At 35.2% G+C, this 25,268-nt stretch overlaps 1 protein-coding gene across 1 annotated transcript in view; it reads right to left on the bottom strand.

The window, feature by feature from the left end:
- The window catches only part of ITGBL1 (integrin subunit beta like 1), a 125,408-nt gene that overhangs the window by 51,207 nt on the left and 48,933 nt on the right, over positions 1-25,268 (bottom strand). Inside the window, exons 3-7 of the mRNA XM_005516470.3 lie at positions 18,803-18,949; positions 15,924-16,046; positions 12,651-12,791; positions 9,764-9,904; positions 5,617-5,763 (exon numbers count right to left, since the gene is read on the bottom strand). Coding sequence (XP_005516527.2) covers positions 5,617-5,763; positions 9,764-9,904; positions 12,651-12,791; positions 15,924-16,046; positions 18,803-18,949 — 699 coding nt within the window. The remainder of the gene's footprint in view (positions 1-5,616; positions 5,764-9,763; positions 9,905-12,650; positions 12,792-15,923; positions 16,047-18,802; positions 18,950-25,268) is intronic.

The following is a 25,268-nucleotide window of genomic DNA, read 5'->3' on the forward strand; positions in this document are numbered from 1 at the left end:
TCTCAGAATTCTCACCATGAAAACAAGTGAGAAAATACAGAACAGTAAAAAATCCTGTTACAGAATTACCTCACTCTTAGAATATCATCTACATCTCAGAAACAGACATCTTCTAACACACCCTGCTTCTACCAGGATAGATTAAGAGAGCACTTATGCAGAAACAAAGTACTTTATGGAACATTTTTTTACTACTGAGTTATAAGCACTGCAAGTAAGTGTTCACTGAAGAAATGAAATGTTCTTCCCTTAGTTCCTCTGTCCCTACTTGATGTCTCCCAAAAATACAACAGCATAAGGTAAAAACAACAATAAGAAGTGCTGTAGGTGGGTCACAAACAAGTACCTTTCTCTACAGAGAAAAACTGGAGTGCTGAGCTCCTGAACACTTTCTGATTTCAAAAAACCCTCAGAAAAATTAAAATTTAAAATTTGGAAGCTTTCTTAACAAAGACAGATTCCAGAGGATCCTGCTTCAATTAAGAGAAAAAGGCTCAAACAGAGCCTGAATCAGAGAAGCCGTTTAAAATCAGTGATCTAAACTATTGATACACAAATCTAGACTGGGATGCAACTATTTATTTATTTATTTTTCCTTAGACTTCAACAGACAACAATGGAATGCAGTGTGTCAGTCCAGCATGTAAGAGTATTCCAAATTGTATAACAAATACTGTTATGCCAGCTCATCCACTATTAAAGTAATAGCATAGCAAGAGTGCTTCTCTGCTTGAAGCACACAGATGTAGAAAGGAGCTCGATCTCAAAGTTGATGAGATGAAAGCCAGAGATGTGACACATGATTTGAATTTGTGTTCTGTTCTTGTTACACCAGCTAATAATGCTACTTGCTGCCAGGCTGTCGACTATAGTGCTTTAATTAAGACCTCCTTCAGAATGCAGGGGTCATGCAAAATGAATGAAAACAGCATGCCAAATTCAGAGATGATGTACATTAGAGTAATTTACACTTCAATTAAACAGCACAATTTGCATAATAAGGGGCTGCAGTAAAGAGCTAGTAGCGGGGGTAGTAACCTAGATTTTACCTTAGGATTGTTTACACTTTTCTGCTTTGACCCCATCCTGTCATGTAGAAAGTGCAGTGAATTATTGAAGTAGTAACTTCTACTATCATCTCACCTTACTTACTCCCCTTAAGGCAACAAGCCATAGGCTTTAGAAGCAATGCTTTTCTATAAGCATCTACTAGATATAGGAATTTTTTTTGTTTAACAGTTTTGGCAATATCATACTAGAGAGAGACCCCAAAGTCCTTAATAACTGCACTTAGAACAAAAGGACCAGAACTGTAAGGTTATAAAACTACACTCAATGAGGTTCCAGTGCTAATAGAACAGAACTAGTTCTCATGATGTGACACATGCCACCAGCAGTCCTTCTACCCTTTAAAGGCATCATACCCAACTGTCAGGACTTATCTTTTGTAGAGATGAAAATATCATGATTACCACATTACAGTTTGTATAAATTTAAAAATCTTAAACATATACTGAATGATGTCATTCAAAGGTTTATATGAAGCCATAGTAGGTAGTGACCCAGCCCAAAATTTTTTACAAGCTGATTATTTTATGTCACATTTTCCATCAGTCATGTAAGACTTCACGAAGTTCAGAAGGCAGTTGCTTAGTTGCTGGTTTTAGGCAGGTATTTAGCAAATTATTTTTATCTAGGTTCCATCCACTCTTGTCACTGCACAGATACAATTCTTCCACGTGTGCTTCTCTTTCCTTCTGTGTATGTTCTCCATGTTGTATCACTGGAATCTACAGCAGTTGATACAAGAATTTGTATGCAATGAGATGTTTCAGAGCACCATAAACTGTATATCAGGCAATAGGACACACGAGATGCTCCAGAAAAGGATTAAGTCTTTGCAGCAAGCACTGGCCAATGGCCCTGCTCTTTGGAGTCATCACTGACCTTTGCTTTCAGGCTTCAGGAGATGGTATCTTGCCAGACTGGCAATAGCATTACAGAACACGAGGGATTGATTCCATGTCTTAGTTCACCAGAAGGAATCTTTAAGAATGCACTGGACGCTGCTGCTATTCCATTAGGTCAATCAAAATCTAATAGTTTTAAATAGAGAAGAAGCAGCAAAGCTACTGCTGTCAGTAAACTTTCATACAACACAATATGCCACACAACTTTTGAACTAACTATTTAGTATTTTGAAAATGGGGCTTAAGGGCCTTTTCAAAAACAACAGAAATCTTCTTAAGTACAGAATCACAAAATCCCTTCATTTTTCAGTTAGCCAATGCTAGAGTACAAGTGTAAGCAAGAATTTCACCAATAAAGAAATAGCTTCATTTTCTCCAAGTGGCAAATAAATAAAAGCAATTATAGAAAATATATTTAAATACTAAAAGATAATATCAGTAAGAAGATTTTTCATTTATCTGGCTTTGGAAATCTGCCATTGAATGGCTGCATTCACCAAGGGTGAGGAAAACAAGATTATTTTTAAAAACCCCTCTCATCTATTATTCTCAAAACCTACTCTTTTTATTTTCAATTATCTTCCTGAAGGCTTTTTTACTAAAACTATTTTTAAATCTGCTTTGTAACTGAAGGGGAAACTCAAGTGAGTGATGTGCATTTTAAAGAGAATAGTGGTTTGTCTTTTCTCTCAATCCTGACAAAAATACAGTAACTCTTTACTTCAAACCAAAATGATTTTTTGCTATGTCTTTTCCTTTATCTCTGACACTGGTCTTACTGTACAGTGTGTTCTTAAAAGTAACAGATTTTCACTGTGAAAAAAATGAAAGTATTACATCTACAGTTAAAAGTCATGTAGCAAGCTAAAAAAAAAAAGCAGCACTCTTGGGAATCAAAGTGTAGAAGGAATTCTTCGCTTTATATGAATGAAGATGCCTAGAATCACTCATCATCCTCAAAAGACTTTTGTAGGGAGAGTAATTTTTGGAAAGTACCTAATGTGTTTTTATTCCTAATTTTTTCTTGCTATCTTCTCTCACCTTATATATAGCAGGAACTACTGACGGTATAGACAGCCTGATTGATGTAACTGAGAAAATTTCTAATTGCTCTGTCTTTATAACACCATTTCAGCATGTAGACTTTCCCTTTACTACTCAGCATGTCAATATGAAGCCTTCTCTTGCCTTCATCTCCTGGAGCAGCTAAGAAATATAAGACCATGGTGTAATATTCTTTTTGGCAGCCTCTCAGCTCTCCCCACATGCTGAGCAGCACCCATGAAACAGCTTGTTATTCCAATGAGTGGGGAAAATCAAGGAAATTACAGTCTAAAAACAAAGTTCCCCATATCATCTACCTTCAGAAGAGTAAAATATAGACTGAGAAATTATAATTTATAACACTTTATAGATAATGATTATTTAATTTTGCTCTTTTTGACCTGTTTTTAATTCTCTAAAATTTTTAATGCAACTTTTATATACCCCTGATACATTTAAGGTTACAAAAAACCCACTTTTTTCACTGTTCTTTTTTTTTTTCCCTATATTTTCTTTCTCTTGCTGAGATTACATGACTAATAGTTAAGGGAATCTGGGATTATCAAAATCTATGTGGGATGTGCCAATTCTCTTAGTTTCCATTGCTATAAAGAAAAAAAGTATCTAAATCTAAAAAAAAAAGGTACAGATGAACAGAAAACATTCTTTAATGAAACACAATGCATGGCAAAAATCCAAGAAGTCCAGGGGAAAAAAAATACACTGTGAGTAGACTGAAATATCTTCCCAATGTCTTACACAAAATCGTTCATAGAAATAAAACAAGATACTGCTTTCCATTTTTAAATGAAAGTTTCCATTGGGATTTTTTTTTCAAGCCTGGAATGCAGAATCTCTTGTTCCTTCATTACAGCAGCTGTCTATCACACTTTGTCCTAAATCCACATATGTGCCTTTTGCACTCCTTGAACACCTTAGTGATCTCTTCTTGTTTGGAGGTCAAAGTTCAGTGAAAGCCAATGTCAATTAAGCCCTTTTTCCCCATAGATACTTCTTTTGAAAATTTTGACCAACAGATCACTCAGTCAAATTATTTCACCTGAAAATTACCTATTTCACTGCCAGGATCTCAACAGGAGAGCACTGCCAGCATCATTAAGCATATTTTCAGAAAGCCAAAAAGGTAGAATTATTGTCATTAATGTTAAAATATTTACATTTAGTTTTCTTATTATAACTAATTATTATAACTAATCTTAAAAATTCATATATATTTATGATATATTTATTGAAATTAAAATTGTTTTTATGGTTTTCATTCTTACTCTGTCATTTGACTTGAATAGAGAACAATGGAATTAAATCATAGAACTGACTTCAAGCTCTCAAGATACACGACTTTTAGTGAAGCAGATGAAAAAAGAGAAAGAGACATTCAATATCCATAAGGACAGGAAAAAAATAGATCCAGTATTAAAAAAATAAAAAAATAAACCAATAATCAATGCTCCTTTCTTTTAGTTATCATGCTTGCAAGCATGAAAAATAAAATGCAGTTAATTCTCTACAGATGCCCATTTCCCAACTACCTTGTTGCAAAAAATACTGTTGCAAAATTTTTGCAGGAAAAGAGTGAGAAAACTAACTGGACAACTGCAGCTTAATTAAGATAAAAGCAAGCAACTGTCTGTTAATACACAGCTCTTTTAAGATACTTCAAATGCTATATTTAGGAAGTGAATGAGCTGCTACACAATTACAGGGGGAAAATAGTACAATTATCACAGAGATAACTTGGGTGGACAGCCTACAATTTTTGACTATGTTAGATAGTATTAATGAAAGAATAAATCACAAATGAACTGACATTAAGGGTCAAACACAGTAAATCAAGAGAAGCTTTAGGCCTTTCCCGGAAAATACTTAAATGGGCAGAATTCATAACAACTTCAATTAACCAGTTTTAGCAATATTCTGTCTTGTGTTTACTTTTCTCTCTTCTCTCTGCAGAAAACCACATTTCACACAGTGAGAGAGGAAAATTAGCAGGTCCCTTTTCCTTCTGAGAAAAATTGCTTGCAATGTACATTTTAAGTGTATGTATGACTGCGTATATATTTTTAGTCAAAGTTTTTGAAAAGGCTACAGTGTCACAAAGAAATGCCTTCAAATGAAAAGCCAGTGGCCAACTAGCAAACTGTGCTGAAGCACAGCTGCGTCTTACAGAAGTCAGTCCTACACTTAATGGGTTGTTTCATAGAGTAAATCCACACAGTCCTTATCACAATGGTTCCACAACATTTTACACAGGCTGAAAATCTCATGCTGCTTTTGTCAAAAAATGCACAGAATAAATTCATATTTTTAATGTATCTTTAGTAAAGACTTAATGACAGCAATTTTCAAAACACCCTTGGAAACCTCCAAAATAAATGTTAAGACATGTGAAATAAAACACAAAGCAGGAAGAATAGGTGATTTTATTCTTCTCCTAACCCACAAGTTATGCAGGAGCGATTCATGCACAGTAAGCCAAGAAAGTACACATTTTTTCAGTACTAGTAATGCTGGACATCTTTAAAAATTCTTTTAATGGAAATACATTTAAAGGGCATGAAAATTCTTCCAGAAATGTGCTTACCTCTTCCAGAGCAAGGTAAATTAGAATTTCCTTGGCATTTCTTAGCACTTTCTTCAACTGACATTGGACAAGAATGTGGATGTTCACACTTTTTCCCAGTCCATCCTTCTTTACAGTCACATCTTCCACAATTACACTGCCCATGACCTTTACAATGAATACAATTCAAGATTAACCTCCATCCTGATGATATATAAAAAACTCTTAATTGGATGAACTTTGATAAAGTTGGGGCTTCATTCAGTAATGGGACTGGCAAAAAAATATAATGTATTTTTATGTTATTTTTCTAGCATGGTTGCAGCATATTCTCTAAGAAATATATCAATACCATTCTTTATCTACTTGCAATCAACATGTTTCACCAGAGACAAGCAATGACATACCAATTCCAAGCCTCAAACCAGTGCCTCCTACTAAACAGTTACATATAAATAATAAAATATTGAAATATTGGACATAATATTCTCATTCCAATAGGACAGTTGGATGTGGTTTTTGAATGTCTGGGACTACTCTCTGCATGTATATTTCCTCTATATAAATGCAAATATATGCATTTTTTCTTGAAGTTTTCTCAAGAAAAACTAAGAAAAAAAAAATATAATTGTCCTTCTTCTTTGTGCCCTTTGAAAAAAAGCATTGAAATTCTGGCAATACAAAATATTCCTGAGAAAAGCCTGAGAATCAGCAAAACAATATTCCTTGCATAAAATCAAATATCTATTTCCATGAGCTCGGACAGCAGGTTAGATCTTTCACAATTTTCACACAGTCCTCATTCATTGGACAGAGGACCAGTGCTTCAATGTCCACTCCTCTATCTAGGTTCTTCTTGATAACCATAGTAACAGAAACTTTGTATCTTTCTAACCATACTTGCATTTTAGGAATTTACAAAACATACTAGTTTATTAGTTCACAAGGAGAAAATGGGAGGAAGCAATCATTCTAGGAGTCATCAGATTACTTCCCAGAATACAAGCCTTTTTATTAATTTCACAAAATAACTTTTCCTTACATTAGTTATTTGTTTTCTTTGAAAAGATTTACAGGGTTTCTCTTGTTTAGAGGATAGATTTAGATTTAGATTAGATTATTAGGAATAAATTCTTTACTGTGGGGATAGTGAGGCTCTGGAACAATTTGCCTAGAGAAGCTGTGGATGCCCCATGCCTGGAAGTATTCAAAGGAAGCCTGGATGGGGATTTGAGCAACCCAGTCTAGTGAAAGGTGTCCCTGCCCATGGCAGTGGTTGGAACTAGGTGATTTTTAAGGTTCCTTCTGACACAAACCAATCTGTGATCCTATGATTCCTTCTTCTGCTTTCATGTGTACCTGCTGACAGATCATGAATTAGATTTATGGTCCCCGACCCAGAAAGATACTTATGAGAGGATTACATACATTCATACAATAATTTCTTTGCTAAAGCCAGAGCAAAGGAACTAATGAAATGTGTGAACATACAAATTTTCTTATGGAAGCGTGTTTTCTTTCTGTGTCAAGTCATGAAAGCCATTATCTCTTTAAATGAAGGTAATCACTTTAATGTCAAGAACACTTCTGAGAGACAATAATCTAGTAACATTCTGAATAGCACTTCAGGTGTTAAAAGAAGGCATCCAGTTGTCAATATGACATACTGTGAAATAACAGTCACCTCAATCCATATGAAGCTTCCGAAGGGAGCTGCCCCTGATGCTAAAACCTCACATCAGGGCTGTCAATTCCTCTCCTTTCTATTTTATTAAATAAACACAGAATTTCATTCAGTCACAGCAAAACCCTTTACATGGAAACAGGATTTCCTATAATTTCTCCATGCTACTCAGGACAAAGTGGTTTCCTGTCTCTACCTATTAGGTAGACAGAACAAGACAAGAAAATTTTGTATCATCTCTGTTTGATGAATGTTTTAAGAGAGATGGATTATTTTCCCTAATCTAACTAATCACTCTTGGATTCATCCCAAATCAATTTACAAATAAGTGTGAGAAAAAATAAAGATATTTTTCAGGCACACCTAATGCGTGTACACTTTGTGCAACAAGTAAATTTATTTCATATATGCAATTAAAAAACCTGTCTCACTACAATTCCTCTATTAAGTCTTTGATTTAATTGCAGATAATGCCTGACTACCACAATAAACCAAAATCAAAACTTATGCATCTTTTTCTATTTCTGAAACAGGATGAAACAGCAGGACTAGAAGACATTGTTCACACTGCTTCATGTGCAAATGGATTTTTTTTTGCACAATCTATTTTAGGAATGTATACTTGGATGGCCAGCTAAGGCTAAATTAGGCTTTTCTAAAACATAATGGAAAAGGAATGGATAAAAATAACTAATGCTAAAATTTTTGATGAGTAGATGGAAAAATAAAACTATAACTTGAGTTTTAGTCACATCAAGCAAGTCATATGAGTCCCTCCTTTTATTCCTGTTTTCCTTATTTACAGTTATGTCTGTGTAATGAAGAACAATGTACCAGTCCTTAACCCAATGTCAAATGGCAATATCTTCCCCCAAGCTCCTTTGTAAATGTCTGTACTTATCCTCTGCTTTCTTACAGCTACTACCATCCTGGGCAGCAGCAGCTGCAAAGGCAATAGTGTCCAGGAAAGAGGGAGTTCAAGCATGACTTTTTCAGTTTTACAGGATTAGTTGTAGATACCACAGGTTTGCTTTAATCTAATTAGGTTTGAAACTCTTGTGCTCACCCTTAACAACAGAATGCATTCACCTTGTTTACTTGTAGCTCTGTATTCCTTAGTAGATGGTGATATTTTGATCAGTCCCTGAGTGCTAAAAACTCTGACAGCAATACAGTGATATATTCAAAAATTGACAACAAAGTCAATCTTCCTGCTGCTCTTATGACTGCACACAGTTCTGCATCATTCCAGCTCATTCATTAAATAAATCTATATAATATCTGAAAGTGACTGAACAGTAACAAGTAAATCAAGACACTGAAGGTTTTCAGAAAAGCTTCTTTTTTTCCCCCTCATTTTATTAGCTAGCAGTTCCTCAATATATATTTAAAAACAAACAAACAAACAAACACAACATTTAAGAAGATTTTCAGTTTTTAAAAAGGCAAAGCAAAGGCTGAAAATTTTATATATCATCCTGGTTTCAGCTTTCTTTCTCTACTCAGAAAATTCCTATGATCTTTCTATGAGACATCTCTCACTCTATGAATAGGAGGAAAATATACCACATCATTATTGTCCTTAATGTGACTACATTCTTCCTATTATTAATAAGGCCAGACCAGATTTCTATGGAATGCATTCAAGCTGACAACCTCCAGTCTGTAAAGTCCCTTTGAAATCATGTTTATTTCTTTTTGCAGAGTTGCTGTGTGTACAAACTGCATGCTGAGTATTGAACAAGGTCCTTCTCTCCTGCCTAGTATTAGCATCTTTATTTAGTATCCATTGCATGTTAGGTCTCTCAGAATCTCAGCTTTTGTTAGTTGGTACATGGAACATCTAAACTACAAACCATGGATGGATGGATGTTAACTGTTTTGAATATAATGCTCTGAAGTACAAGTAGAAGAGAAAGGAAGATGGATATGTCTAAGATGTAGTCTGGGCTACAGCTACAGATACACAGCTGGGCCACACATTCATATTTTTCAAGTATTGATGCTCTACTCGTTCTCATGTCAATTTGTATTCTCAGGGGACTGTTTTTCATTGACTCATTTATTTACTCTTCCTTGAACTTCTTCTTCTTGACTATCATCTCCCTGTCTTATAAAGTGAAATAACAAACACAATCTGACCTGAACTTTCAAATTCAAATTTTCCCAAGAAAAGACATACCCATATTTTAAATTTTCAACCATTATCCAATTCATGTTAGGTTACACTACAGCATCAGAAGGGAGATGGGCACTTAAAATAATTTCATATTTACAGGATTTTGTTAAATATCATGGAAAAAAACCAACAGAATTATATCTTTTAATTTAAAAAGCCCTCTCCAAGACCTCTCCTGCCCCCCAAGCTTGGTATATTTTAAGATAGGAAAATAAGAATTGAAGCACTAGGGAAGAGGAAGATCAGCCCAGTTGGAACATTTTCTATAAAACTACACACAAGGCCCTTTTATACACAAACTTTACCTGAACAGAAGTCATCAGAATATCTATCATACACTGCTTTGCAGTTTCTTTCATCACATTCACAAGTATCTCCATGAATATCTCCCCAGTCACCAGTTGGGTCCACATCATGGCATGTGCATTCCCCACAAACACACGTGCCTAAAAATAAAGAAAAAACCAACCAAACAACAACAACAAAAACAAACAAACAAACAAAAAAATACATCACAGATATTGAAGATTAACTGTGTAATTTAGAGTAATAGCACTTTGATTACAGGAGTTTACACTTGTGAATTTTCAGCTCTCACAGAAATGCAGTTTCAAAGCTGCAAGTGACAATCATGAGTGTGTACTCATCCTCTATGATTTGAAACCTTCCATGATTATTTAGTAGCAATACTTTATAGAAACAAATTGGCTTCCTGTTCATGTTTCTTTTTGCTGTTGAGCCTTGCTAAGAGTCAACAAGAAAATGCAGCTCACAGAAGAGTTGCACATCTTTGACATCAACAGTAATTTGCCCTGTCAGTAATGACAATAAAAATCAATTCTGTTTAAACGACTTGGGCTTGGGCACAGGGGATAATTAATGGTTGTTAAAGCATAAACATTTAAACTACAAGAGAATCCAAATTAACACAGCTGAAAATGTCTAGGAGGTCATTCTTTACCCAAGAAGAACAGCAGCACGTATCTGCATGAAAGGATACTTCTCCACTTTTCCCAAGTCAATATTCAGGGCTACACGCTGTTGCTTACAATTAGAAGAAATGTGACTATGACAGAAAACAAACTTGCATATTTTACTAATAATAAGAGAATATGCACTCTACATATTTAGGAAAATCTGAACAAAACCCCCAACCAAAGGAAAAACAATATTTTCCTTATTCAGAAAGCCAAATATGCTTTGGGCAACACGCTCACTACTCTTTTTTGAGATGCTAACAGGCTTATAAATGCAGTCTGACCTTACTGATGCATGCAGTTCATTTCTTGCAGAGTGGCTTCACCTTCTGCTACTCTGCCAACACCTTTGTCACCTTTTTTAGGTTACTCCAAACAATATAATGCATTTGAAGGCAACAGGACAGGATGACTAAGCAGTACACATAGATATGGGCACATTCTCTAACAAAAGGAGAAGGTCTACACAATCCAGCATACATGACATGAGCAGGAAGAGCTACAGCCCTGTCTAATGTTAAAAACCCTGAGACAGCCCTCAAGAAATTTGTGACTAATTTTTTTATACTTTCACAATTCAGTGACATTACTGAAGAAAAAAACAAAACCATCAAACAAACAAACAGACAAACAAAAAGAGGAAATGCCTCTGGAGAGTGATTAATCCTCTCAGAAACAACTTCAAAGTTAATCTAGATCAGCTTTCCTGGATGTCAGAATGCAGAACATAATCTCACCAAAGTTTAAAAATCAAAATTTTCACATGTGGTCTAAAGTGGTTGACTAGATAGTGCAGAGGGAAAGATAAGAACAATTTATCCATCTTAGCACTGAAGGAGGGTGGGCAGCAAGGCTAGCCTTCATATCTGATTTTTAGAAACCTCAAGACTGACTATATGAACTTTACTTATATCACAAGATGTATAAACACAGAAAACTGGGGAAGTAGGACTAAATGGAGCAGAAATACTTTGTTGGAAAGCAACTTCATGTTGTCAGAAGCCTACAAAATGATTATGAAGATAAAATCACAAATACATGAAAGTACCACACAAATGTACCTTTGTATTGGAGGTTACAGCTACTCAGAATACCAACTATGCAATTCACACAATTTCTCCTATTGCAATGCCAGTTTAAAGAAATTATCACACATTAACATTTCAAATTTGATTAAAAGCTTGCTTTGACAAGAAACTCTTTGCCAAGAAATTACTTTCTCAGTGCAAAGAAAACATCTGATATGAAGACACTTTAATATCTATTATTTCCAGAACTACACGAAAATTTTATGCTGAAGTACCGAGGCTAAATGAGCCTACATGATCTCTGTATTTGAGCCAAACTTTCCATTTCCTCCTAATTATGAGAAGAGAGTTTTCTAAATGCTCTCAGGATGATTAGATGTTCACAATACAGCAGGTTTTGTCAGTAGAGATGTTTTATTTAAGAGAGGTATCTATGTGACTCTTGCTTATGTACTACTATAATTATTCTGGACTATTGACAAAAACACATGCTTTTTTTTTTATCACTCCTTGATCAATGAAGCCAAACACAGCAGCTAGTGAAAAGCAACCTTATTTTGTGTGTTTGTTTTGTGGGTTTTTTTTCCCAAAATGGCAAAATTAGACAGAAGTATAAGGCAAAACTCAAATTCCAAAACCATGTGCAGATAAAACTTCATATAGTTAGAAAAACTGTGTGAAGTCTACCTTTCTATATACATTCCACAGCAACTGAACACTTCACAGGTTTTTTTTCAATTGTAGTGTAAAGTAATGCTTCATGTTTTCATTTTCCCCATTCCATTGTGGGTCCTGTGTTCTTTAAGAGTGAATTGACATGCAGTTCTGTGATTTTACAGCACCAATCCATTCAAAGTCATAAATCTGGTAACATTTTATTTTGCAAGGTAGGTCTCTTACCAGAACAAATATCTACTAAATAACAAATTATCCTGCTCAGTCTTACTACAGAAATAAAGAATGGGAACAACTTGAGTTTGCTTAATCAATAAGTGGAGGTGGCTTTGTGTAAGTTTATACCTAAACACAGGTATCTACCCACTTGGAAGTGTATATCCAGAGCTGAACTAGGTGAGAACAAGTAGAAACTCAGCAAATACAATATGTGCCCTACTGTAGAGAATCCAAAGAGTAAAATAAAAGCCAACTATATAAATATGTGTAGAAGGTCCATGCAAATGACACACCTCTGTTGCTGCAGATTTTGCCATCTGGAGATGTGCATCTTTTCTTGATCTCCCAGGGGCTGATGTCACACTGGAATTCACATTTATCTCCATGCCAACCAGCCTCACAGTAACAGTTTCCACAGTAACACTTTCCATGGCCTTAAGCCAAAACAAATTTTGTACAGTGAGAAAGAAGCAAGTTTTTAAACGCCATTAACAATTTAACTATTTTGATCTTTTCTTTTAAAAACTTTTACTGCTAGACTCAGAATAGAAACAATTTATGGACCATGTATGAATACATAAAATCAGACAAAGGATATCTGAACGGTATTTTTCCCCACTATTTTAGAACTGATTTTCCTTTAACCACAGATTAAATCTAATCAGTAAACACTAATTGAAATCATAATTTCTATTTGATATATTTTTTATATTTGTAGCCTTTTTTTTTTACTTTATAGGCAAATTTTGAAGACTGTATTAGTTAAAATTTAAGCACAGCTTTACACACCAAGGTAGGATACATACTTGGCATGTCTAAGAACACCTTGTGTGTTCTTGACTCCTCAGATAGTTGCAGTAAAGACATCTTGACTTATTACACACCAACTATGTTGTATATGGCTTCCCTTCTTCTCCCCCTCTGTCAAGAAGATTTTAGAACATTGCTAAAACAGTTCATTAAAGAGAATTCTTTTAAAAATCAATCTTTCAGACATTCATTTAACAAAACATACATATCCCAAAAAAGAGGGCTGCATCATCCAAGTGAAACCAGCTCCAGAACATTTTCATCTGCTAAGGTACATGTGCCATGTGCTTCAGGGCACAAAGCTTTCAAATTAAGTAGTTTCAATTCTTACTAATCTTACAGCCAAAAGTTAATTCTTTAATAGAAGGATCAAGTCAGGATCTTGTTCTTTCTTCCTTTGAGCTTAGTAGACCTGGCCACCTCTACCACAGTCTGGTCAATCTGTATTCCTAATTATCAAGACTTCAAATTGTTGAATACAATTTTTTACTGGTTTTGCAACTACATACAGAATTTTCATTACATTTGGTTAATGTCAAAAACCAATTAATTTAATTACATAATTAAACAACAAATACAATCAAAAATAATTACTATGAAAAGGCTGATCATGAACAGTAGGAAAGTAGGAAAAAATAAAAGAAAAAATGCTAAAGGAGTATAATAGTTTGATCTAGAGGCAATTTTCACAGATAAAAACATCAATACTTCATTCTTCACTCACACTTTTATACTCCTCAAATGAACATGAATTAAATGATAAAATTTTCCTCTTGCTCTTGGCAGGAGAAAAAAACCATCACTCTCTTAGAGTAAAAAGCCTTAGTTTTAAAAAAAAGACCAGGACCAGAATTTAATTCGCTATTAAATATGATACTTTTCAAAAATAAACATCAACTTGACTCCAAAGTGTAACCTCAAATAAAAAGTGGTAGTCAACTGACTGATAAAATTCCAACTGAAGCTGGAAAAGCTTAACACATCTTTGCAACTTTACCCTACCTACCTGCTTAACAAATTCAGTGCCCTTGTGCAAATATTAAAATATATGTCATCTATATCTCAACATGGCATTGATTGTTTTTCCAGGATAAAATCCCAGCTCAAGGTTGAGGAAAGGATGTGTCTTTGACCCTCATGTTCATGTGCTGCCATGTGCATTTTTTCTGCATAAGGCTTGCTTCAATATAAGATTTCATATTGTAGAGGTTTGTTAAAAAATAAAACAACATAAAACACCCATAAGTTGTGTGCACAAACTTTTCAGCTTACAACAACCCAAACAAGTCAAGAAAACCATTAGTTTATAACTTATACTTTACTTTAGAAGACTCCAAAATTTCCATGAGGTATCATGGCTTTTATAATGATCAACCACCGACTTTAATGATTTGAATCTATCAACATTTTTTGTCCCTTTATATCAGAAAACTTTGAATTCTACATACATACAAGACTAGTCTTATACACAGATGCTTTTGGTCTTTTGGGTAAAATGGGAAGAGTGGATGAGACAACGGGAAATAAAAGCTAAGTAAAAGCTAACAATATAAACCAGAAGCAAAACACGTGTGAGGGGAAGAAACCAAACCAGACAAAAAACAGCAGTAGGAGAATTTACTGGAACTAAGTGACTGGCAATTTTTTATCACATTTGGTACCATGTATAGTGCTTAGAGGCAAATATAAATGGAATAAATGGCACATAACAATTGTTGCCTTCCCCTCATTTTATTTTAGGCAATTACTGGAAATACTATACTCTGCTGCTGAATCTAGACTTCAGAGGATCATTCTGCATACCCTCACTTAAAATCTCTACTTAATCCTCTAAGGATTTAAAAAAATGTTCTTTTTTTTGCCTTCAAAGGCAAATAAATAGAAACTATTTTGCTGTCTGTGTAAGGAAAAGACAGAGAAAGCTATTTTCCACAAGTACTCTCTTTCTTCATACACACACACAGGAAACACTACCACCAGATATATGAATAGCCTAGGAGCTGATTGGAACACTCCTGTGGGCATATGGACACAATCTGCACATGTGTAGCTTGAACAATGTTTGTAGCCCCTCCCAGCTCAAGGACAAGCCTCTTTCACAACATGGGCAACAGCATTTATAGTGCCATAAATGGTGTGTGTTGCTCAAACCTTAACTGCCAGGTTCCTGCCTCATAATGACATAAGAGTTTGAATTTTGGTTGCTTTTTGATCTATCAGCAAAGTTCATTCCATCTTATTTTCTTGTCTTTTCTATCACAGATGACATTTTCCTTATTCACTCCTTTCTCTTTTTATCTTCCTGCTTCTGAGCTATCATCCTACATTTATTCCTGATATTTTTAATTTTTGTTTCCTTGAAAAAATTCCTAATAACCCATTTTCTCATTTTAGGGTTTTTTTTTCGCATGTTATCCATTCTACTCTTTCTCATTTGTGCCACGAAGCATTCACATTCCTCATATATTCTACTGAAGACAGACACACTAAGCTATGAATTACCTTAGTGAATTATCTTTTACAACCCTCTTTGCAGTTCTCCCGAAAAGAGGAGAATGTCACAGGATTTATTCATTCTTTAACCTTATGCTTAGCTCATTTTTGCATCTGGAATTTGCACTTGCAATTTGCAATGTGAAGTCTTGCAAATAGAGTTACTTTTACTTTAAGTCATGCATTCAGTAAAGATATTTTGTAGAACCATGCAATTAACTAACAACCTTCATCACTTTTCTTGCACTCATTAAGATACATACCTGTACAAATCTCTCCTGTTTCATCATCAATGCATTCTCTGTCATCACATTCACAAAATTTGCCATATACTAGTCCATTTCCTTCTGAGTTTGCGCATTTGCATCTGCCACACTGACATGTGCCTGTAAATATTTAAGAGACATTACTCAGTGACTGCAGATTACAGAAAGAGTTTCATTAGTCTGTCAGAGATGGTACATATTTTATTTCTGAGAAGGCTGAAATCTAAAGATCATCCACACAAATACAGACACAGAAATTATCTCTATCAACAAAAAGCCTAATCTTAGCTGTACAGAGATAGAGCATTCAAGTGCCTTGGAAGTGTAACACTGTCTTTTTCACAGCATAAACCACAAAAAAAACAACTTTCTGACATAATGAAAAGCCAGAGCACTCAGGCAATGCAAAGGATGCAAATAGATTTGTAAACAGATCTCTCTTCTATCACTGCTCATCAGGTGACACATTTACTCCTTGGTGTTTCGAGGAGGGTTTCCCCTCAGCTTAGTGGCTGCCTCCCTCCATGACCTGCCCTCCTGAGTAGGAAACAATCTCTTATTGCTCCCTGGGAAAGAAGAATCCCCTCTTTTCCCTCAGAGGGTCTATCTGACCTGAGGTCATAAATAAATGTATAAATAAGTTCCACAGTCAAAAAAAAAAAAAAATCACAAATACATTAAAATTACACTAGAAACAAAAGTATTGCTGTCCCACTCATATAAGAAACCCCTTTGCCCTACCTCTGTCCCCACCTTCACTATAATTGAAAGGGTGGGAACTTAGTGCAGTATCACATTACTGGGGCCTTGTGGTCAATGGTCTCAAAGAACCAATAGTCAATAGTTGTTTCAATAGTCAATAGCATCACTATGCCAGCAAGTACATATTTTTTTAAAACTTCACAGCATTCATACTCCTCACATGACATCCATATGTATTTTTAAAAACATGGTAATTGGCATCAGAGAGGCTCTCCAAAATAGAAGATTTATCCTGATATTACACAATATTGCTTACAAGCATAGCACGACTTTCAATAAACATCACGCTAATCCAAAGAACAGAAGTACTGGGCTCTGCGACAGACATGGCCATTCTGAAAGAGTAAATTTTATTAATGTTTGCAAGAGCTAATATAGTATGGTATTAACAATAATAATACAACTGATAATACAACATCAGTAACCCACAGAACTAGAATTACTTGTTACAATTACTTGGTAAACAAATACAAATGCGATTTTTGAGAAAACTGTCATGATTACCGATAATTCCTGAACAGGAAAGAAGATAAAACAGAAAATTGATTCCTGGGTATCTAAAAAGGTCAGAGACACAGTGTATCATAAAGATGTTCATTCCTTTCATTGCTAAAAGTGAAAATTGCTCACATAGAGAACCTCAGTTTAGGTAGGACATCCTGGACATTGTCCATGACAAATGATTAGGAACAAAGTCAGAAAAGTGAAATTTTAGGCGGATCTTGATTGGTTACTGAAAAAAATTACAATAAATGATTATCTGTGTGACAGCAGAGCAGTGTTTTTGTAAAGGCTCATGTCATCCCTTCCTATATTTTATTGGTAATTATAAAACAGAGCCGAGACCCCAACAGTGCTAGTAGTAGATCAAAAGGCAATCCCACCAAGACAAAATACAGCCCATCAAAGTTACCCCAAACTCCCTAGTCAGTCTTATTGGAATTCCTGTCCTGTTTAATATCAGCAAAAGCAAAACCATTTATTCTTATGATGCTACAAACACCCTAGCTACTTGCAGTGGTTGTTAAGCTATGTTGATTTTCCTGTGAAGAGTGGGGCCACTTCCAACCAAGTAAAGAAAGAGGTTCTTTTTTAAGAACTTTGACTAAGTGCAATGAACTGCACTTATTTTTGAAAGTTGATTTCTCATTTAGCTATGTCTCATGTCTCTCTCAATAGCAAGTTTCATATACCTATTGTCATAAATTAAGTGTATCATTTACTCAGTAAGCTGCATACTAATAGTTTCATGTTAAACTGTTTTCTTATCCTGTACCAGCTTCTCTCTAACAAGTCCCACCAGTCCTTGGGATTCTTTGCTCATGTCAGCGACTAACTTATGAGAAATTTACTTGTATGAAAATGTGTGGATTCCAACAGAAATTAAAGACCAGCAATAGTGAGCAGAAGTGGAGTTCTTGAAACATTCTTTCACTTGGAGGTCAATATCATGGAAAAACCAGAAGGCAATTTCAAGTCTCAAAACTTGATTGGTAGAAAATGCCCTTTAAAACTTTTCCATTGAAGTCTACTAAAACCCATTTGGTTTTCCTTAGAATTTTTTTTTTAAGGAAAAGACTTTCTATTTAAATTAGGATGGTTATAAAACTAAGGAATTAGAGAAGAACATGTTACCAAATCAGAACACTGAAGGTGGAAATGCTCCTTTAAGTGATCCATCACATCTTCTACAACTGATTTTAATAATCATAGATATGATTCAAAAGTGTCTCAAAAAGTTGCACAGCTTATAAATGTCCAGGAAAAATATTTGCAAATGCAATTTCTGCATCCTGTAAATACAAACACTTGATAGAAATTATGTCACTTCCTGTGTTAATGCCATTACAACAATATTCTGATGAGGAAAATAAATTAGAGTTGCAGTCTCTTCAACTCAAAACAGTTATGGATATAAAGTAGGTGTTCCTAATCAGTGTACATTGTATGCACAGAAATAAGCCTATAGGAAAATTAAACACTTTAGTGCACCTACAGTTACATCTCAGTCTCTTGAAACATACTCTACAAAATTACTGGTTAGAAATGACAATGATTCTCAAGATTACACTGGGAGAGCATTAAGACATCAAAAGCAACAAAAGACATCTTACCTGCACCAGAACAGATGATATCTTGAGAATTCTTGCACATTTCATTGCTTTTCTTCCGTGTAAGATTGCAAGTAGTTGGATACTGACAAGCTTCACCATACCAGCCTTCATCACATTTGCACTTCCCACAGTCACACGCTCCATGGCCTAGCAAAGGAAGGAAAGAGTGTGTCAGAACTCTTTCTTTTCATTCAGTGGTATTTGCTTACCCAGATTTCAAAACAGATTCCGTCAATTACCTTTTTAAATGAACATGACTAATAGATTAATTTAACAGAGTTCATATGCAATTAAAAATAGGAGACAGCCAGCACATGGCTCCACCAAGGGCAAGGCATGCTTGACCAACTTGTGCCCTTCTGTGATGGAGTGACTACATCAGTGGAAGGGCTACAGATGTCATTTATCTGGACCTCTGTAGAGCATTTGACACAGTCCCCCACAACATCCTTCTCTAAATTGGAGAGAGATGGATTTGATGGATGGATTGTTGGGTGTATAAGGACTTCCTTGTGTGGTCACACTGAGAGGCCAGTGGCAAACTTCTCAGAGTCCTGAGACTGTCCACTGACAGGTGGAGTGCCTCAAGGGTCTGTACTGGGACCAGTGTTGTTTAATATCTTCGTAATGACATAGACAATGGGATTGAGTGGACCCACAGAATATTTGGAGGTGTCAGCAAGCTGAGTGGTGTGGTTGACACACCTGAAGGATGTGATCTCTGACATCCCGAGGGACATGGACAGGCTTCAGAGGAAGGTCCCTTGGAACCACATGAGGTTTAACAAAACCAAGTGCAAGGTGCTGCACCTGGGCTGGGGCAATCCCCAGTATCTACAGCGGCTGGGAGATGAACAGATCCAGAGCAGCCCTGCCCAGAAGGACCTGAGGGGTGGCTGGTGGATGAGAAGCTGGTCAATTTTCTGTTTTATTTTGCATACCAAGTACCATTTTTCACACTAACTTCCAGGGGCAAATTTTTATTATTTCATTCTTTAGCATTCCCATACAATTTTAGTTAGTAAATGTGAAAACAATTGCATCTCTTTCAAGTCAAATTTAATTTAAATTTAAATTTTAAATTGATTTTTTAAAAAAGTATCTTTTGAATATATATCTGATTTACAGAATATTCCCTTCCTACCACTATATGTTATAAACAGAATCTAGTTGCAGTCCATTTTAAGTGCATCTGCTCCTCTGGTGTCAACTGCCTGAAAAATACAAGCCCATCCTGCTGCCAGTAAGAAGTAATTTAAATAACTATTCTATGTGACAATTTTAATTAGAAAAGGTGGTTTCTTTCGTTGCTCAAGAAAACTTTGCTTGCCTTCCAATATGGTCCTAAGACAAGATACAGTTCAATAGCTGCAAAAAACATAAATAAAAAACATTAGAAAACATGTTAGTTCTTATTTTAAAACATGAGTTGCCACCTTAAAAATTGCTGAATGCCTCCATTGGTAAAAGACAAGAAAAAAAAAAGGATATAAAATACAGAATAAAAACCTACTCTGATGACTACTCTGCTTCACTGACAGACAACAGCATAATCCATTCTACAATGTGGTGGCAAATCCTAGGGTAGCTTACAAAAAAAGTAAAGAAAAAACATAACTGTCTTCCTTCCTTTGAAGAATTACTTGTCCTATGACTTTGCATTCTCTATGTTAGGCATTCCTGTGATTTAACAGTTTGATGTCTGCTGGTGAAGAAAAAATATTTTAATGAAAGTAGGACTCATTTTCCCATTCCCAGGTCTAAATGACAGAGTAAGGCAGAAGCCACTCCATATCAGTTATTACCAATGGTCCAGCAGCATTAACCTCTCTCAGTTAGAGATGAACTAATCAAACACATGATGCATGAAGGAAATAAATAATTTCACTTAAAATGCAACACAGTCTGTTTAAAGAAAATTAATAAAATACTTTTATGAAAGTGATTATACAGAGTAGTTTCCTGACTTTATCTAACAAGAACACACAAATAAAAATGAAATTAATTAAACTTTGAGAAGTAATGGAAGATCATTTGCATGCAACAGAAAGAAGCTGTCAGAAATTGAACTAATATGTATTTGTAAGATTGCATATGTGATTTTCAACTTGACCATCCCTTAAAATATATTCATATTGCCATTTGGGTTTTTTTGGTTTTGTTTTTTTTTTTAATTGTAAAGAAATGTCAATATTCTGCCCAAACATCTGGGTGAGAGGACTGTATTGAAGTGTAGAAGGCCATAACTGCCCACAATAGCTTGTACACCTTGCTGCATCTTCCCTGTCACATGGATGATGCAATTGATCTACAAGGCAGTTTGACACAGAAATCCCCTTCTTGCTTATTTCCCACACCCATATGTACCAATATCATTGCCTTCCTCATGATAAAAATAATGATGTGATGAAGTATAAATCAAGTATGTGATAAACTGTAAGAAAATTAGGGAAATTAGAAAATTATAGAAAAAAAATTAGAAAATTAGAGAAACCACAGAAGTTTTCTTACTGTATTTGTATATGTATAAATTTCTGCATTATTTAGAAAGCAAATAATGTTATGAAATAGTAAATAAGGAGTAACTAGCACTATGAAAGCTATGAGGTGAAATTGAAACTTAGCATAAAATAAATTTTAGCAATAAAGGGTAGACCCAGGTACTTGAGGATGCGACACAGAACATGAGAGAAGTGAAGTATAAGACCTCACTAAATAGTTGAGCAAGAAAGCTGTATCTCAAAGTGATGACACAGTCATTCTATTATTTTTTTTAAAAAAGTAACTGTAACACAAATAAATGCTAAACACAAATAAATCAGAACCTCACTAAAATAAAACAAAATACCAAGAAAACAAGGAAATAAGGAAGACTCAAGAAAATGCAGTAATTCCTTTAAGAAAAAGACTGGCTGAGGACTGTGAAAAACTTACAGCTTCAGTCATGGGGAGAAACCTTTCATAACAAAGGGCTCAATTTCTAACAAGATGAGCAGTCACCTCAGAGAGTATATCTGGACTATACAGAAAGCTTGTAGGGTGGAACATAAACTAAATATGCTAGGAAAACAGTCTGATTTCAGAAAATGTATGAAGAAAGTGCAAACAGAAAATTTTAGGCAGGGTCAGATCTTGCAAAATTGCAAGTACTGAAATGCACTTTCATCATCCAAATAAAAGGAAAACAGGAAAAAGAGTGTCTTCACCAAGAAGCAAAAAACCAGTTAATAATAAAGACAATTTACAGGCCAAAACAAAATTAATATGGAGATGTTGACTACTAGTAGCAAATGCAGCTTGGCTAATGACACGCTCTCTGGAAATGAAAATTACTCATCTAAGATTAGAGGAAAACAAAGACATAAAACTATTTTTAAGGAAGTGTCTAGACCAAGAGGGCAAGACCCCATAACCTCCATTTAAGAGTACTTCAAATACTTGTATGTGGAAGGGCAGTTCAGCAACAAACACTTTTAATGAATCTATCAGGCTGGCAATCAAATCCCTGAAAAATAAAACCTAGCTTTTATTTCTTTGAAGCAAAAGAAGTGTACATGATCCAGACAATATAAAAACAAGTGCCTCTGACCTCATGAGCTGTGCCAGGGTTTGAAATAAACTACGAAGCATTGCATAGCTAGAGACACTGAAGTAATGAAAATAGAATACAATGAATAACAGCTTTACCCCTAAAGAGACTATCACTATGCCAAAATAACCTGGCATATCTTTGTATGAGATAATGAATACTGTAAGGAAAGGAGCATAGGAAATCCATGTGACAGGATCATATGTTACATACAATGCCACCCATGAGAAGAAAAAGTATTCTGGACAAAATGCTCACAAAATAGTTTAAAGGCAGGAAACAACATTAGGACAAAAAGGCACATTACTGGATATAAAAATATGTCTGGCTATGTTTCAATTTATGTTTTTGGAACCATGTGTGTTTTACTGATACTGATAAAGAAATTCAGATAACACAAATAACATTTGGCAATAACAAACCTATAAATCCTCACTAGAGAGGTGAAGATGAAAGATCATACAAAAATAAATGGACTGACAACCTGAAGGACTGAAGTAGTAAAAGTGGGTTGAAACTGGAAATACAAGCCCAGGATCACACACTAGGGGAAAGGAAATGATGCCACAGCCTAATACCTCCCCAGCTGGAAACAAGAAGAATGTGACTGGATATTGACATCAGCTCTGGAAACATTGTGTGACTAAGCCTATAGCTGATAAGTGTCTCAGATGTACTCATTGAAGATATATCACAAGGGGCAGGAAGCGGTAACACATCTGCCTTTGAAATTATACACACAATGTATGGGATATGGTCCTGAGCCCAGTTTATCCTTGAAAATTGATATTAGGTCTCTAAACCTTGGAAGATTGAGTCAAGTTATCCAGGGAAAACATTTGTAGAATTTTAGCCACCTGCAAAGTTACAATCTGAGCAGGAAAATGGTAATTTAAACCACAAGCATTTGGCTCTGGTCACATACTTTTGTGCTTCAACCCGTGACCTCAACCTAAGTGCCTTCTAAAAATATTTTTCTAACATATTTGCATGCCTACAGGTCCAAGAGCAAAGAAACAAAGGTAAAATCTCTGACAAAAAGTTCTGAAGCCCCATCTGTACTGCAGGTATTCAGGACATTGATTTGGAAGCCTGCTTTTGCTGAGCTCTGTATGTAATCCATCATGAGAGACAGGCACTTCTGCAGAGTGACTCAGGCCCTGTGTGGGCTGAAGTGTCTTCAGAGATTGTCTGCCTTTTTTCACTAAACTGCTGGGAAGCTGGGACTTTGGAGTTTGATGCATCACTAGATATGTTTGCATGCAAACACAGATCATTCATTTATGTTCTTTTGCTTCACTTATCTATACAATATTCAACGTCAGGTTTTAAATATTCTGACATATTTTGAATGAAAATGGAGCATGATGTCAGATTAGTTATAGGTTGAAATGCATCAGTTTATAAAAACAATTATATTAAGTGATTATTGGATGGACCAGAAACTATGCTTGAACATTGATTTCATTTTTATATGTCTACAGAAATTGCAGCATTCAACAGTGTTATTGTTATTTTTGTGCATCTTACTGGAAAAGATTCTCTCCACCTTTACGCCAGTTCTCATTAATTTTTTTTATTATATACTAATTTTCACTGTGACTAGAAATCTGCTGCATCCTTCTGCTTAAACTTTCCATAGGCAATGAAAACAGTCAAAACAAACTACTTGGTTTGTCACCTCCCATGCTCCTGCTAAGAGCATGTGTGAATGCATGTATGTTCATCTGCCATAACTATCTTTTCTACAGAGCAGCAGTGGGACACAAAAATGCAGACTCCTTAACAGAAAGCAAAAATAAGAAAAGACTTACCTTAATGTTAAGACCTTGAATTGAAAGAAAGGTGACTGGGTTCAACTCCTGTATCTTTCATTTTCTGGATAACCTCTAGCACATGAAAACATCACCAGGAGTCCAAGTGATGAGTTTAAAATCTCTTCTTTATAAAGCAAATATTGATAATTGACAGTTTCATAGAAATTTTGGTAAGGATAAACTTCTTGGTACTTAAGAGCTTTCAGCTGTTACATATGAATAGAGGTAGCTAGAGTAAAAAGCAACAAACAGCCCATGATGCTACTGTTGAAATTGCAGTCACCATTTTTCTCAGCAAGATGAATACAGCACTCCCTGTTTAGAAGGAACTGTGAAACTATGGCCATGTGATTATTAAACTGCCAAAGCTTTTAAATAAATTCTTGGTTCATTAAGTAAACACAACTGGAAATACTGCCTTTGGAATAATACCTACTTATGTCATTGTGCCGTATTAGTTATAGCAAAGTAACCCTCACGTCAAAATATGTGTCTTACATGAGCACAGAGATCTAGGGTGTTTGACCAGATGCTAAAATACAGTCAGATGTTCTTGCTGTCATATATTTTTGATAACTAAAGCCTAATTATTCTATGTAAGAACACAGCTGAGGGCAGTTCTCATTTAGAAATTGTAATGGAATCAATTTTCTACAGGCAGGTGAGATGCTTATGCTAAGATAAGGATTTTATCTCAAGCATGAAGTCAGTCATCAGAAGAAACGCAGCAGCTTGCATGATAAATGAATTGGGCACATTACTACGCATTTTTAGCAAACTCTGAGTGATTCCTCGAGTGCTTTTTAAATATTAAAAAAAACAATTCATTAAACAGGTAAAGGAATATGAAGAATTTGTTGTTATGGATTCCAAATTCTGATTGGGATATTAGGAAGGATAATTTAGCTGTAAGAGTTAAAAATTTTGGAAAAAAAAACTTAACATTGTTCCACACTTTCAGCCTAGGCAAGTACAATGAAGATGTTTTTAATACTTCTTTCCAACTGGATGACTTTTTTTCCAGCAGTTAGTGAAACAGATTGTGCTATTTGACACCAAT

Source organism: Pseudopodoces humilis, chromosome 2 (assembly GCF_049639895.1).
Source record: "Pseudopodoces humilis isolate 2021_Gansu_Grassland_sample_001 chromosome 2, ASM4963989v1, whole genome shotgun sequence".
Taxonomy (NCBI): Eukaryota; Metazoa; Chordata; class Aves; order Passeriformes; family Paridae; genus Pseudopodoces; species Pseudopodoces humilis.